Below are 17,138 nucleotides of genomic sequence, written 5' to 3'. Positions count from 1 at the left end.
GAATTCCTCCTTAAAAAGTTGGACATTCTCTGACGCAAGAGGGAAGAGATATGGGAACATATGTATATGTATAACTGATTCACTTTGTTGTAAAGGAGAAACTAACACACTATTGTAAAACAGTTATACTCCAATTAAGATGTTAAAAAAAAAAAAAGTTGGACATTCTCTGACGCAAGAGGGAAGAGATATGGGAACATATGTATATGTATAACTGATTCACTTTGTTGTAAAGGAGAAACTAACACACTATTGTAAAACAGTTATACTCCAATTAAGATGTTAAAAAAAAAAAAAAAACGCTGGACATTCTCAATCAAATCTTCCACCACCAGCTGATGTGTTGCTGCGTCCCTTTGCCTTCCCTCCAAGCCTCTTATTTTCCTGAGTCAATGTTCCAAGGAAGCCTCTAGAACAGAAGGGCCAGTCAAAAGAAAAAGGAGCCTTAAAGTGAGAGAGTGGCACGGACATATATACACTACCAAACGTAAAACAGATAGTTAGTGGGAAGCAGCCGCATAGCACAGGGAGATCAGCTGGGTGTTTTGTGACCACCTAGAGGGGTGAGATAGGGAGGGTGGGAGGGAGGGAGACGCAAGAGGGAGGAGATATGGGGACATATGTATATGTATAACTGATCCACTTTGTTATAAAGCAGAAACTAACACACCATTGTAAAGCAATTATACTCCAATAAAGATGTAAAAAAAAACAAGAAAAAGGAGCCTTAACTGCTCATAGCATCTGGAAACAGCTGGGCTGCAAGAGAAGCTGGAAGTGTTTAAGTTCTGTGCCCTAAAGCTAAGGAGATAAGTTGTCCTTTTTTTTTTTTTTTTTTTTGGTTTTGGCGTTTTTTTTTTCAATCTTATTTTCCATCACAGTCAGCCTCCCTAACAGCACAAAAGACAAAAGTAGATACCCCAAAGACTTTCAAGCATTTGAGTTTATAATATTTTTAAATGGGGTGTCCCATATGCCTCTTTATTCCTGCAGGAGGGGTGAAAAAGACAGGAACTGACAAAATCTTCAAGTGCCAGATTCTTCATGGAGTGTCACATGTCACAGGGGCCATCAAAAGCAAAACTCCAGAGTCAGATCTCTCAGGTCAACTTTTTTACACTGTTGTTAAACTAAAAATAACCTAATCGGTTTTTGTTTAATTGAAGTATAGTTGATTTACAATGTTGTGTTAGTTTCAGGTATACAGCAAAGTAATTCAGTTATATATATACATCTTTTTCAGATTCTTTTCCATTATAGGTTATATAAGTTCCCTGTGCTTGATACAAATGAACTTATTTACAAAACAGAAATAGATCTACAGACATAGAAAACAAACTTATGGTTACAAAAGGAAAAGAGAGGGGGAGGATAATTTAGGAGTTTGGGCTGAACAGATATACACTATTTTATATATATATATATATAAATAAACAACAAGGACCTACTAACCAGTTTTAAATCATTGGTTTCTCTGAAAATGATTTTCAAAGAAGTTGTAACTAAGCAATCTGATTTTCTCCAAGTTTTCCTAGAGATAAACTTACCATTCCTATTCTACAGAATACAGCAAAAATCCAGAATTAAGTATAGCAGTAGCTCTTTTGACAAAACTTCATTTAACCAAATTGCCAGATTAACCGAAGCTCCTTGTTCCCTCTGTAAATCACATGGACTGGAAGCGAAGGAAAGCCACATCCCAGGACTGCTGGATGCTGGCAACTGGCAGGCCACACTGTGCATGGGCCCAAGCATCTCGGTCCCCATGGCTCTGTTATAGCTTATGGTAGGTCAGCCATGTCTGTTTCTAATCTTGTTTATTAAGTCAATTGTCCTTGTTACTATGATGATAGAATTTAATTAGGTAAATTGATGAAATATGAGTTTAAAAAGTGGCTTCTTTGGCAACTAAGTATCTAAGAAATTTAAGTCCTTTCGAAAGATGCAATAAAAGTGAATCACGGGGCTTCCCTGGTGGCGCAGTGGTTGGGAGTCCGCCTGCCGATGCAGGGGACGCGGGTTCGGGCCCCGGTCTGGGAAGATCCCACGTGCCGCGGAGCGGCTGGGCCCGTGAGCCATGGCCGCTGGGCCTGTGCGTCCGGAGCCTGTGCTCCGCAACGGGAGAGGCCGCAACAGTGAGAGGCCCGCGTACCAAAAAAAAAAAAAAAAAAAAGTGAATCACCAAAGATGAAAAAACTGTTGAAGTAGATATGTATGAGAGAAAGGTAAGATTGAGAAAAACTGAGAAAAATCGAGGAGTCTGCGTGAAATTCCATGCAATGGGTACATGTTTTATAATTCTAATTGACCTTTTCACTTCAGTCACATACTGGTCCCAATCTTTATAACAGATAAGAGGGTATATCTTATCTACTGATGTATTAAAAAAAAAAAGAGAGAGAAAATGCTGGAGTTTGCATTCCTCTTACACTCTTCTCAGAAACTTTATTATTGTGTTGGGGTTTTTTGGTCTCTAAAAAGGGCATATGTTAAGCAAAAGTATCTCAAATTTAATTGACAAAAAAAATCATTTTTACTTCTTTTTTTGTGTAAGATATCAAGAAGCTGTTAAAAATATCAAGAGACATTAAAGCCTCCTAAATACAGTTTGGGAAATGCTAAATTAGAAGTAATAGGTTATTCTATTATTAGAAAGAACTACAACAAGCAGGCAAAATATAATAATCGGACAGAGAAAGGATACTGAACAGACGAAGAGGGAAACAGGAAAAAAAAAAAAACCGTACAAACAGAGAAACACAAAAGCTGAGTTATCTGGCTTCATAACTAGAGGCTTGAGTAGCTCTAAACATTTCATTGACTTTAAATGTATCACTGTATTGGGAAAAAAATGAGATAATGGCTGATGACCCGAAGACTCCAAAAATGGTTTATGTAGCAACCCAAGTACTGGATGTCTTTCACTGGTCCCCCCAGACTCACTTTCCATCCTTCTCCCTCCTGCATCGTTCCTCTGAGGTGACCTGCTTCAGCTGAATACTTTGTCCTCTGGCTTGGGGTGGGCTGGGTTTGGCCAATGGGGAGAACTGACAGGAGATCAGAGAAAAGGAGGAGAGAGATGGTGGGGTATTCACTCTCCCAGCTGCCCTTCTGTGGGGCCACAGGGGGCTGGCTGCGTCCCTGACTCAAGGTCCGGCCCCATCAAGCGACCTTCTCCCTGCAGCTGTGTCTGCCCCCTCCCCTGCACTATGCCCTGCAATTTTCTTGTATCCTGTCCACACCTTCGTGAACTGTCCCCTTATAAAACTCCCCTCAGATTATTCAGTTTGAGTATATCTTCTATGCCTCCGGGGGCCCTGAAGGAAACAACTCGTAAGCCCAGTTCACTAATAACACTACCTTGGATTTGCATAAGACTTGACAAAATAACATGCATTAATGGCAACAGCAGTTCAGTAAAGCTGCAAAGCAGGCAGTAATGATTACTATTAATTAAATAGTAATTAATTAGATATTACTGTGTTATAGACGTGGAAACTGAGACTTTTTCAAGGTCACATGCTAACAGACAACATAGAAGGAACAAAAACTCAGACCTTTTGATTTCTTTCAAAATGTTTTTCTCTTACTGCCATGAAGCAGGAAAGCAAGTCAGGGTGCTTAGAATAAAGCTTTCAGAATTTCTATGCTTAAGCAGGTAAGTTTTGGTTAAATGGAAAATGCACCTAAGTCATTGGTCAACAATAGTGGAAAATATAATGTGTTATTATTATTATTTTTTTGAGTCCTAGCTATTCCTATCAACCAAGGAAAAGTGATATCATTTGATCTATAAATCTTCAGCTTACCTCTTTCGCACATTCTGGGGTAAAAGGCGTCAGGAAACACGGTTCCAGCCTGATATGCATCCTGGTGTTCAAGTAAGAGCTGGGGAGCAGGAAAATAGAGAGATTAGAGGGCAAGCGTCAAGAGTCTGGGAAAAGCAGGCCCAGTCAATCTCCAGGTATGGGAAGTTAGAACAATGTGATGGCGGGGAGGAGGGTGATGGCGGGGAGGAGGGTGATGGAAGGAAGGAGTGCAGGAAGGAAGGCGTAAATAAAGAAATTATAAAAATTCATGTATAATCCAAACAGCACCCTACCACATATAACTTCAAGTTCTTTCCTACCAAAAGCAGACAGGCTGATTAAGTAGTAGCAAAAGTCACCTGTTTGAATTTTATCTCCTTTCACTTTTTCTGTCCACCCAGTAGAGCAGGATTTCCCCAAGGCTATTTCACTGACCCAGAACTGGTTTGTGGTAAAATTTTCAATGATCTAGTGACAATCAGTGAAATGAGAAAAATACAGACATATATACATATATATGTGTGTGTGTGTGTGTGTGTGTGTGTATATATATATACACACACACACATGTTTAGAGTTGCTACCTGTGATTTAGAGTAAGATTATATCCTTTATAAGTTAAAGGTTAAGATTATCACCTTTTGAAGGGTTAAAAAATATCCTTTCCCCCTTTAAAATGATGTACAGGCCAGCGGTAGAGGTGTTCTCTCCAGCATTCTTCCTTGGTGGCCTGGTTCACTCCACCCCATTCCGACCCCATTACGGCTGCGCCCAGATGCACGCCAGAGTCGAGAAAATGAAGACGACATTTCCCAGCCTCTACCGAGGAGCCCACTCCTCCCTCTTTTGCTCCTTCAGCCAGCATGGAAGTGCTTGGCGTTTCCGCAGCAAAGGTGGAGGGGGCCCAGGTGATCACGGGCAGAGTGCAGGGCATCTATTTTGCTCGTACGGAGGGTGGCTGAGGTGATGAGACCCCAGAGCCAACAGTCAAGGTGGTGGCTTCTCCCTTCCCAAACCGCACAGGAGACAGCTGGACGTGGAGCCAGTGAATGGGACAGTGGCTGCCTGATTGCATGGTGGCCCTGGCAGGCCAGTTCTGCATGTTTTCCTGGGAATCCGTTCTGGACACTCAGCTTAGAGCTCGCTCCTCCATTTCTCACAGTTTATCAGCACTGAATCCCCTAATACATGGTCTTATGCCCCTCTCAGAATATGCTAGCCAGAGGGGTTTCCATGATCTGCAAATGAACTCTGACACCATGGGCAAAGTAGAAGTCTGACACTCCAACTTTTCAATTTTTCGGTAGGGACTTACTAATAACATAGGCTATATATGAAAGCAACAAAGAAGTACCTCAAAGAACTTAAAACATAAGGAAATATAGTATCATCCACTTTTTGTTTCTGCTTTTTCAAGCAGTGTCTCATCCCCAGTCTTCCAAAGACAGAATCTCTTCCATACTGATCAGTGAGGCTGACCATAGGGGTACAAAGGCCAGCATATCCACTCCCACTACAGTGCTTGGCTCAGAGCTGCACATTTGATGGAAGCTAGTTCAGCTAGAACTTTCCCCAAGACTTCTCAGCTAGAGCTGTGGGGAAGATACCTTCCTCTCGTCAGGGATTTTAAACTTAGAGGTTGAGTCCTGGATGGCCAGTGTCTTCCACTGGGAGAGAGAGCACCATCTAGACCTCTCGGTCCAGCTCTTTCCCAGGGCTATCAGTTACATGAACCCATAAAGTCTCCTTCTTTTCTAAAGATAGCTGGAGTTGGACTTTTGCCACTTAAAAGTAATAATTAACCTTATTGAATATTTACCTTCCAGCCACTGTTTTTCACTTTATATGCATTAAGACTTGTGGAATCTGCATCTCCCAGTGAGGCTGTGTTATTTAACAGGGAAAAATAATTCTAAAGTAAATTTTTAAAAGTAAAGGTGTCAGAAAAATAGTCAAGAAACTGCTAGGGGGGAAAAAAAGTACAGAGGGAGGAGGTATCCTTCAGATATAAAAATGTATTTTTAAGCTACAGAAATTAAAACAGTATGATATCAGAACCAAAAGAGACAGATCAACGAAACAGAATAAAGAGTAAAGAAGCAGACTCAAGCATAGATAATAATTTAATGCATGATAGAGATGAATAAAGGACGGAGTAATCAACAATTGTGTTAGCACAATCCCACGGCAATGAGTATTCCATTTTTGCAGGGAATCCATACTTAGCCTAGGTGACGCTGACTTGAAGTTCACATTACCAATAACAGGCCACTGGATCCCTGTCATGCATTATGTCAAAATGATACAAGATGAATTAGAGAGTTAAATGTCAAAAATAGAGCCATGAAATTAACAAGACACATTTTAAGTGAATACTTGTTTAATCTCAGAGTGGGAATGATATATCTAAGGAAAACATATAGGCAGAAACCACGAAAGATGACACACTTAACTACACAAAAATTTAAATGTTTCTGCATGGTTAAAAGCATCAGAAACAAATTTAAGAGAAAAATAAATAACCACAAGAATCACTTGACACACGACAGGCTACTATCTTTAATAAATAAGCCATTCTTCACATCAAGATTAGTATCGTAATAGAAAAATGAGCAAAAGAAATAGGCAAGGGCTTCCCTAGTGGCGCAGTGGTTAAGAATTCTCCTGTCAATGCAGGGGACATGGGTTTGAGCCCTGGTCCAGGAAGATCCCACATGCTGTGGAGCAAACTAAGCTCATGCGTCACAACTACTGAAGCCCACATGCCTAGAGCCCATGCTCCGAAAGAGAAGCCACCGCAATGAGAAGCCAGCGCACCGCCATGAAGAGCAGCCCCCACTCACCCCAATTAGAGAAAGCTCTCTCACAGCAACAAAGACCCAAAGCAGCCAAAAATAAAATAAATTTATATATAAAAAAAAGACATAGGCAATTCACAGAAGAGGCAATAGAAATAGTCAGTAGACACTTGAAATATAATTAACCTCATTAATAGTAAAATCATTTAAATGTCTATTAAACCAATAACAAAATACCATTTTCACATATGAAATTGGAAAAAATGAAAAAATAATTTTAAAAAATAGACCATAAAAGTGAATCCATTTCCAAATCTGAATATAAAGAAATTTCAATGAAATACATGAACAGTTAAGGATATTAACCCTTTCTTGGTCATGTGTGTCTTCCCTGGTTTTTTGTTTGTTTGTTTCTGGGCCAAGGGGATTCGACTAGCAGGGCCAGGGCTGAAGGGATTTGCCAGGTAATGGATCACATACAAGGAGATCTAGCGTGTAAGAATATATATTGAGGATGATGGAGGCCAGGTTTCTCACTGTTGGAGAAAGGAGCTACAGATACACACATGGAGAAAGCTAGAATAAATCTTGTGCTGATGGGTTGGAACTGGAGATGTTTTTGTGTGTGACAGACACAAAAGCCAACTTCAAGTGAAATGTGGGACAGTTTGAGCATCAAGATAAATAAAGTTAGTAATGTGATATAAACCACTGAATAAAATAGGAATCCATGACTGTATACTAATATAAAGAAATAGATAAATGGGGAATAAGGAAAAGCTCTACCTTACAGCAGAATGCTAACTAATAAATTTAGAAGGAATGATGGAATCAGATAAACAATTTGGCAACCATCAAAATTATTTCAGGCAAGAATAAGCAATGGATGCTAAAAAGTTTGAGGGGAAACAGGATATTTACATTACTTCAATGTATCTCCTCACAAAATATTTACTTACTAATTAATTTTAAAAGTAGAAAATATTTATTAACTTTCCAATATAAAAATGTGGCAGACACCATCTTAACCAAGTGATAAAATTAACATCAATAGGACTTCTGCTTCCAGAAGTGAGTGTACTTTTCCCTATTCTTCTTGCTAAATACAACTGAAACCCTGGGCATTGTATACAGAACGAATATAAGATGACTCAAAGGTGGAGATAAGTATGTAGATTGGCTAAGAAACTCAGGACCTGAAGAATAACACTGTGGTGAGTTCTGTGGATTTTCTTTTTACTTCCTATATCCCAAACTGGATAATGGAAAAGCCAGCCACCAAGAAACTCCAATGGGTATAGACAGAACAAAACAATGCCACAATAAAAGCCTGCTCTCTCTAGCCATAGAACCAGGAAACAGACAGCCTAGCAAGACAGAGGACTTCTACACAATAACCTTTCTACTCCAGGGAAACATCACAGAAAAACCTGTGGCCCCACCCTTCCTCACCACCAGCTAAGGTCTAGTGGAGAACCTAGACTTGTCCCCTCACCAGGCTGCAGTAAGGTGTCCCAGCACCCCAACTACAGTGGTATCAGAAAAGGCTAAGGAGGGAGCCAGGACTTTCATCCCTACCATCCTGCCCCCTACCGCTACCCTTTGATGTCAGTGAGACCACGAGGAGAGCCTAGGCATCCAATTCCAACTGGCAGTAACAAGGAATCTCTCCCCATCCCCACTGGGGAGGGAGGCAGTGTCAGAAGAAGCCCAGGGGAGGTCAGGACATCCACCTCCAGCCAGTAATAAGAGGCCACCTCTGCCTCTGACATCAGTAGAGGCCATGGTGAGGAGCAGCAATTAGGTACTCCTACCCCTCCTGGCCAGAGAGGCATCAGGGCAGGCCCAGTGGGGAACCTTGAATTCTAACCCCAGCTGGCAGTTAGGAGGCAGTGTCCCCTGACCCCTTTCCCGACCTGAGTGGTATCAGAAGAAGACAACTAAAATAAGTTTAAATAAGATCCAGAGTCTCATAAGCTAATACCTAAAATGTCCAGGTTTCAATCAGAGATCACTCATCATACCAAGAACTAGAAAGATGTCAAAAGGAATGAAAAGAGATAATCAGTAGATGCCAGCATTGAGATGGCAGAATTTTTTGAATTATCTGACAAATATTTTAAAGCAGCCATCATAAAAATGCTTCAGTGAACAATTACAAACACAGTTGAAGCAAACAAAAGAGTCAAAGAAATAGAAGATATAAAGAAGAACTGAATGGAAACTATAGAAATGAAAAATACGATAGCTGAAATAAAAGTTCAGAAATGGTACAAGTTGACATCATGTGCCTTCTGGTAAAAGGCAATGAGAAGAATACAGCATCACTTCAATGGTCTATAATATTTCTGCCCAGAAATAACCTGCAGGAGAATCTAATCATGAGGAACCATCAGACAAAACCAAATGAAGGTGCATTCTACAGAGTTACTGGACTGTACTTTTTCAAACTATTGAGGACAATAAAGACAAGGTAGGCCTGAGGAACTGTTACATGTTGGAGGAGATCAGACAACTAAACACATGCTCCTGGAACCATAAAGTATATTGAGACAACTGGTGAAATTTGTAAGAGCCTGAGGATTGGGTGATAGTGTTATTTCAATGTTGATTTCCTGACTGTGATTATTATACTGTAGTTATATAGATACACGTAGTAGTTACATATATGTATATATATGGTGCCCTTGTTTTTAGGAAATATAGTCCCTCCTTATCCATGGTTTTGCTTTCCTTGTTTTCAGTTACCCATGGTTCAAAAATATTAAATGGAAAATTCCAGAAATAAAAAATTCATAGTTTTTAAATTGGGTGCCGTTCTGAGTATCATGATGAAATCTCGAGCCATCCTGCTCTGTCTGCCTGGAATGTGAATCATCCCTTTGTCCAGTATATCCTGCCCATTTGTCTCCACTATTAGATCTACTATCAAGTAGCACAGTGCTTGGGTTCAAGTAGCTCTTATCTTTCTCAATAATGGCCCCAAAGCACAAGAATAATGATGCTGGCAATTAGGATATGCTGAAGAGAAACTGTAAAGTGCTTCCTTTAAGTGAAAAGGTGAACACTGTAGACTTAATAAGGGAAGAAAGTGTATGATGAGTTTGATATACAGTAAGATATACAGGAAGAACTACTGTACAGTAAGAACAAACCTTCTAGCCATGAAATTGTGAAGAAGGAAAAGGAAATTTGTGCTAATTTTGCTGCTGCACCTCAAACTGTAAAAGTTACAGCCACAGTGTGTGATTAAGTGCTTAGATAAAATGGAAAAGACATTAAATTTGTACAATATTTTGATAGAAAGACCATATTCACATAATTTTATTACAGTATATTGTTATAATTGTTCTACTTTATTAGTCATTGTTGTTTCTCTTATGATGTCTAATTCATAAATTAAGCTTTATCATAAGTATGAACATATATATAGGAAAGTACAGTATATATGAGGTTCGGTACTATCCACGGTTTCAGGCATCCACTGAAAGTCTTGGGATGTATCCCCTGAGGATGAGGGGAGCTACTGTACACAAGGGTGTGTTGAAGGGTAATGATTACCACGTCAGCAACTAACTCTCAAATGGCTCAGGGGAAAATCAATACGTATACAGAGGCTCAAAAGGCAAATAGGATAAGTTATCAACAACTGGGGAAATTGGGTAAAAGGCATACAGGAATTATTTGTCTAATTTTTTCAACTCTTCTACAGTTTTAAATTATTTCAAAATAAAAAGTTAACATAAGGAACTGGTTAAATGAATTATGGTACAGAAAAGTATGTAATGGTTTAAAATTATTCTGAAGATGTCTATTGATATGGACATGAACAGATATATGACTAGATCTCTGATATGGTAAATGACAAAAAAGGCAAGTTTACAGAATAATGCATAACTTAAAAAAAGAGAGAAAGCGCTAATAAATGCAGAGAAAATGCCTGGCATGATTTAAAGCAAAATGTTAACATTGGTTATTTCTAAGATTTTTTTTTTTTTTTTTTAACAATGAGTTTCTACTAGTTCTATAATCAGAAAAGACGAAATCTATTCTCTGGGCATTGAGGGAGGAGCAGAGCAAAGAGAGGACAGCAACCAACCAAATACCATTGTTTTGACTTCCTGGTTAACATACCACATTCTGTTTATTGTTGTAGAAAGAGAATAAAATCAGGGCAATAATTAGCACCAATGTGAGGTACACTTGGTTCTTACAGTTCTTCTCACTTAATAAGCTGGTTTTCTCAGCTTTATGCATTAGTCTCTTATTAACTTGATTAGGGTAAGTCAAAGTCATTAAAATGTAGTCACCTCTGGATGTATCAGCCAATGATAATCCCAGAACCAACAAAACTCAGACCCCGAATGTTCAGGGCTTGCTGAGATACCGCCAGCCTGTGGGGGTCTGTCTAGCATCCTTTGGGAAACCTCCCTCTGTATCCTTTCACCAAACTGGACCGATGAGTCCAGCAGTCACCAAAGAGCAGGTTCTAGTAGGGAGAAAGAGAAACTCCAAAGAGTCCCACATATGGAGATATAAAATAGATCACCAATCCTTGAGAAGGGATTTTTTGACAACATGATAAAAGGTAAAGTAATCCCTATCTGTCTTCATAAGTTAAAAGGGGGAGGTGTGTGTCCTCAGGGCATTTCCAATGATGATATCAGTATTTGGATTAGGACCAATGCTGATGGGAAGTATGTGTGTCCATTTAACATGCTGTAAGTTAGTGACAGGCGCTTGAATGCCTCTACTAGAAAATCACTCTGCCCAGGATTGATTGTTCACACCATGGATTAGATTCTTGCTTCTCCTCTTTCCTGTCGACTTTCTATCAGGGTCAAGGAAGATGACAATCAAATATAAATGCTGTTTTTTTTCCTAGAGGGCCTGTTAAATTGGTGAATAAGGAAGTTGAAACTAATGACTAAAAGTGATTTATGGATGATGCTAGATTTCAACAATTTTCTGTTGTTGTTGTTGTTTTTAACCATACTGATTTCCATACTGGATTGTCAAGACTCACTGGTAAATAATTTGATCCAGTTCTGATGTCATGAGGGAATTTAACCACTTCTCTCAAAGGTAATGTTTAAGAATCATCTTTGTCACAAAGTTTTATTTAGCTATAGGACTAGAAATAGTGTATAGGGCCAGAATGGGTTCAACTAATGTGAGGATGGTGAAAGGTGAGCCATGAGCTAGTCCTATGAAGAATACAGTAGGCAGAAAAATTGGACGGATTATCTCAAGGCATACTTCTCAATAAATACTTCCTTCTTCTCACGGTGATGCAATTTTTATACAACACACAGAGATAAGAAGTGGAAAATAAATGGCTCATCTTAGGTATAACCTTTCGTTATAAGAACAAATAAGATTTAAATTTAAATGCTCTCAAATATTTTTCAAACTATCATTAATATAATTAAAATATTTCAATGATATTATTTAAATAATTATATATGTTCAAGTTGTGCTAGAGGAGACATATTCATTTAACCCCAAATATTAATGTTTTATAAAGACATATAAATGACTCTCAAAATTACTATTTCAATATCTGTTAGGACCTTTGTCACCTATGAGAGAAAGTTAATGCCCAAGGAAGAAAAAAAAAAAAAAATCAAATTTCTTACCTCTTTGTAGTTAACAGTCCTATCCTGAAGGTGGAGAAACTCCAGAGCTCTGTGACCTGAGAGAAATAAATACATAAATCAATTAAATTCAACTGTAACTGAAAACAGAACTTCCTAGAGATCATTTTAAAAGGAAATTATATAATTTTGTGGTTGTAACTGTCAAGGAAGTGGGAAATGAAAGTTAACTTTGTACTAGTAATTTTCATTAGCTATAATTCGATTCAAACAATATTTATATTGTTATAATACAAATCAAAATTGCATGACGATTTAAAGTTTCTGCTTAACTAGCTCTTAGGACCTTGGGTAAGTTACTTAACCTCTCCAGGCCTCAGTTCCCACCTATGTAACATTAAATAAATAATATCCACCTTACAGGTTTGTTAAGAGGATCACAGAAAATAAAGGCTAAGTGAGGAGCTCATGGCTGACACAACGGCAGGAGCTCAATAAACAGAAGCTGTCATCAGACGTTGCTTCAACAGCCCGCTGGGGGAGATAAACCCAAGTAGGAAATACAATACAGGGCCTAAACCATGGACTGAATCAGTGTCCCTCAAGAGTTTCCTCATCACTGGGCTACTTCAGAAGGACGAAAAAAGTCTCAAAAAGCCGCCTGCTCCACCCACATGCCCACACCCATAGGATACGCGCACCCACACCCTGAATCTCTTTAGAAGCAATAGGAAGACGAACACTAATTATGAAGAGACATTCAAAGGTGACACCTTATTTCTACTGGAAGTCACATCCAATTTTTTTTTTAATTCATACAACAAAAATATAGCCTCCACCATATTATAAGCATTTATACCATAAGAGAAACAAGGTCACACAAATAACCTGTATATAGAATTCCAGGGATTTATAAAACCAAATCACTGAGTGAGGCCAATTCTAATAATTAACTCCCATAGATGTCAACCATCCACACAGGCCTACACATTAAGAGGAGAAACCAAGAACCAGGATATTTATGAAATCTAAGTTATTAGTAAATACGTGTTGTTTTAATCACCTTTTATATAAAAATATTCAGTATGCAGATTAGGAGTTGCCTTCAATTATGTCCACATAAACATGTTTATTTTTTTTTACATGTTTTATATTGAGCATATATTAGATTAATATATATTAACATATTATCAGCACCTTTGTCTTGCAACTACTGAAGAAACATAAGGAATTATCTGATTTTTAAAAATTTTTAGATTTCATGTCTAATTTTTAAAATCTAAAGATTAAAAACTTGAATATTCCCACTTATATTTGTTCTTCTTTGGCCCACTGCTATAATTTCAGCAATTTCATTCTCAGAGAACTTAGATGTGCAAAATAATTTAGAATTCATTAAGAAGTTCCTCCCCCTCATTTTGCAGAAGAGGAAGAGAAAGAAAGTGAATTGTTCAGAGTCATGCATGCAGTTTACAGCAGAGCTGGTACCAGAGCCTGGGTCCAATTTCCTTTTCCACTGTCTCCTGACTCCCTTTTAGCAATAGATGTTTGGTTTTTAAAATAAATTGATTTAATTTATTTTTGGCTGCATTGGGTTTTCGTTGCTGCGCGTGGGCTTTTCTCTAGTCGCCGTGAGCGGAGGCTACTCTTCACTGCGGTGCGTGGGCTTCTCACTGCGGTGGCTTCTCTTGTTGCGGGGCACAGGCTGTAGGTGCGAGGGCTTCAATAGTTGTGGCTCGCGGGCTCTAGAGCGCAGGCTCAGTAGTTGTGGTGCACAAGGCTTACTTGCTCTACGGCATGTGAGATCTTCCCAGACCAGGGCTCGAACCCGTGTCCCCTACAATGGCAGGCAGATTCTTAACCACTGCGCCACCAGGGAAGCCCAGCAATAGATGTTTAATGGAAAGAACACTGGCCCAGCTGTCAGGATATGTAATTCTTGACCAGGGCACTAACAAGTGAGCTGTGAAATCTCCCTGGGATCAGTTTCCTCTGCTGTAAAATAAAGGAACTGGACTCAGTGACCTCTAGTGTCCTTTCAAATCATAGAATTCTGTGATAATATAGTTCTTGCCCAGCTGAGCTCAATATTCTAGGTCTGTTTTGCATTGATAAATTTTCATAATTTATTTGCAATCTTGTTCTGCTTTGAATCTTCTGGAAGTAGCATAACTATAAAATAGTGTTATTGTTTTTATCTAAAGAGTTAAAAAAACATTACAAATACATTTTGTCCAAGAAACAACTTTTTGTGTTACCATTTACCTATATCCAGGTAACTCAGCCTTTGCCCCTGAGCTCACAGGCACTAGCTTGCTGTACCCCTGTGTTCCCCAAATCCTGCCATCATTCTGGGCATTCCTAGTGCCAGGGACCATTCCTTGCCCTCCCTAAAGCCAACCATCTTTAAAGCCACTTGACTCAGGGGACCCACTCCCGTGGCCACACTTGGTCCTTTACATATGCTTGGAAATGTAAAAACAAGCATAAATTCCTCACTCCTACCATATTCCACCCGTCTTTCTCCTCTCCCACTCTTGTCAGTTCTTCTGCTTCATGGGAACCCCTAGTTTATCCAGTTCTTATTTCCCCACGCGGAGAAACAGCCAGGGACCCAATGACCAAAGAGGCTTCCTGCTCCTCCACAGACCTCACCCCAATAGTCAACCCCCAATCCTGGACGACTCCATCTCTGGCTTTTTCTTCCCCACTGCGCCACAGCTCAGTGCAGCAGGGAAACTCATTATCAATACACGGGCTAGACTTTAAATCCCTTCCTTAACATTTCTGACAGATATACTGGCCTTAATACCATGACAAGGGGTCGGCACTTACCTATTTCTAAGTGTGTTGAAATGCCACACGGTGAACTTCTAGGACAGAGGGCGCCCAGTGCGATCAGCACTCCTGACCAGAATCTGAAAGCAGACATGCTCTCATTACTCCCTGCTCCTATGGTGACGAGAAATGCTCAGAGCTGCGGCAGCACGGAGTCTGAAATCCTGGCCCAGACCCACTGCTCTCCCGCTAAGCAGGTCACTGACACGGGAAACCCAGTCTCATTTCAAAATAATATCACTTTCCAATAAGTCAACTGTTTAGCTACTGTTTAACTTCACCAGAACAGCAAACAAACTCCACCTGGGAAAGAAAAAAAAAGCAATAAACTGAAATCGAAACGCCTCAGGTAGTGCATTCCCATCTTCTGACCCCGGTTTCCCCTGGATTTCTTTTTAACATGAAATCTGGACGCAGACACAAGCAAAGTTGTCTCTAAATAGTCTTTGCTTTCTTTAAAATGAAAAAAGACTCAGCTGTCTCTATTGATAATCAGTATATCGCGGACCACCTCACCTTACAAGAGCCGATTTCTCTTGCATCTTTCCACGCGTACATCTGGTTACCCTGTTTCCTTAGCCTCCGAAGCCACAAGTGCTGGGAAAGCTTTTATGATAATCAGCTGAACCAACTTCTCTTTCAGTATCTGGCAACAAATTATAACACTTGTGTGGGATTGATTACACAACAGCAACCACTCCTGGTCTTTTTATCTCTGGCTATTCTTATAGGGCTTATAGAGAGCCTGCTGCCTGGTCAGATTCCTGCAGCCCAAAGAAAGATGCCGATACCACTGTCGGTGGGTGGGGACTGGTGGGGCAAGTGGGGAGAGACAGATTTAGGACCAAGAAAGAAGGATTCGGAAAATGCTAGGCTCAGAATACACCTGACAAAGTATCCAATCTGTAGAACTTAACCCATGGGAAACATTAGGTTTAACTCTTCATAGAAATGGTGATCTTAAAGCTCGAATTACGCATATTATACCTTAAAAACAAGAAGGGAGGGCTTCCCTGGTGGCGCAGTGGTTGGGAGTCCGCCTGCCGATGCAGGAGACACGGGTTCGTGCCCCGGTCCGGGAGGATCCCAGGTGCCGCGGAGCGGCTGGGCCCGTGAGCCATGGCCACTGAGCCTGCGCGTCCGGAGCCTGTGCTCCGCAACGGGAGAGGCCACAACAGTGAGAGGCCAGCGTACCGCAAAAAAACAAAACAAAACAAAACAAAAAAACAAGAAGGGAGGTTTTAAAAGAGTGGGAGGACACGGTATTCCTTCTCAGGTTAGCCAAACGGAAGAGAACAGAAGATGGTATGACTTGAGACCCTTAGCTGCCTGGCAAGTTTCCTCTGTAACCATAACTCTGCTTCTGCAAAGCCCCAAGGAAAGGAATCCTAGAGCTCTCCCCTCAACCCTGACGGCATGAGGCCCTGCTGCTCCTGACTGTTTGTAGGTCAGAGGCCATAAGCTGATGTGTTTTGTTTGGCAAATAGGGTGTTTTATAAATTTAGGCCAACTTTTTTATTTAACGGGGATAATCCACATAGAAACCCAGATTTTTAGCTGTCTTTAAAAAAGCAAAACAAGGGCTTCCCTGGTGGCGCAGTGGTTGAGAGTCCGCCTGCCGATGCAGGGGACGCGGGTTCGTGCCCCGGTCCAACATCTGGAGCTGAAGAGCCAGCAGTCTCCCCTCCACAGACAGAGGGTGCTCTCCCCACGTCCTCCAGCCCTCACCACACACACAACGTGTACAGGTTGCCATGCCCCTCTGGCCATCAGAGGCCATGGAGTTTGCTCCCCTCTCACTCCGGGCCTTCCAAAGCCTCCAAGTAAGGGGGAGGCAATTATAACTTAGGGCTCTGGTAAGCCCAGAAGACCCAGGAGTATTCAGTGAATGAGAACAGTAAAGGGTTGCAAAGGGTCGACAGGGAAAATGTAACACTGCCTGAAGACAATATCTCATCAGGTTTAATAAAACAACCTATCCAAAAAGCACCAGAGAAAGAAATGGGTTCAGGGTTCAGTAACGAAGCCATATTAATGCCAAATTTCTCATTACATACATTTTTTGTGTTTAAGATTCAGAATGACTTAATTTTAGG

General features: G+C 40.3%; 1 protein-coding gene across 3 annotated transcripts in view; it reads right to left on the bottom strand.

The window, feature by feature from the left end:
• GPLD1 (glycosylphosphatidylinositol specific phospholipase D1) overlaps positions 1–15,706 on the bottom strand; it is a 50,880-nt gene extending 35,174 nt beyond the window's left edge. Inside the window, exons 1-4 of one of the 3 annotated variants that reach the window (XM_067006660.1) lie at positions 15,559–15,706; positions 15,040–15,122; positions 12,247–12,302; positions 3,810–3,888 (exon numbers count right to left, since the gene is read on the bottom strand). In XM_067006660.1, coding sequence (XP_066862761.1) covers positions 3,810–3,888; positions 12,247–12,302; positions 15,040–15,122; positions 15,559–15,584 — 244 coding nt within the window. In that variant the 5' untranslated portion in view covers positions 15,585–15,706. Of the gene's footprint in view, positions 1–3,809; positions 3,889–12,246; positions 12,303–15,039; positions 15,213–15,558 lie in introns of those variants that run through there. The other 2 variants (XM_059077597.2, XM_067006661.1) reach the window with 2 other exon arrangements.
• Between the last annotated feature and the right edge of the window lie 1,432 nt (positions 15,707–17,138).

This window comes from Kogia breviceps, chromosome 10 (assembly GCF_026419965.1).
Source record: "Kogia breviceps isolate mKogBre1 chromosome 10, mKogBre1 haplotype 1, whole genome shotgun sequence".
In the NCBI taxonomy this organism is placed as follows: domain Eukaryota; kingdom Metazoa; phylum Chordata; class Mammalia; order Artiodactyla; family Physeteridae; genus Kogia; species Kogia breviceps.
This window is presented reverse-complemented; position numbering and strand designations above follow the sequence as displayed.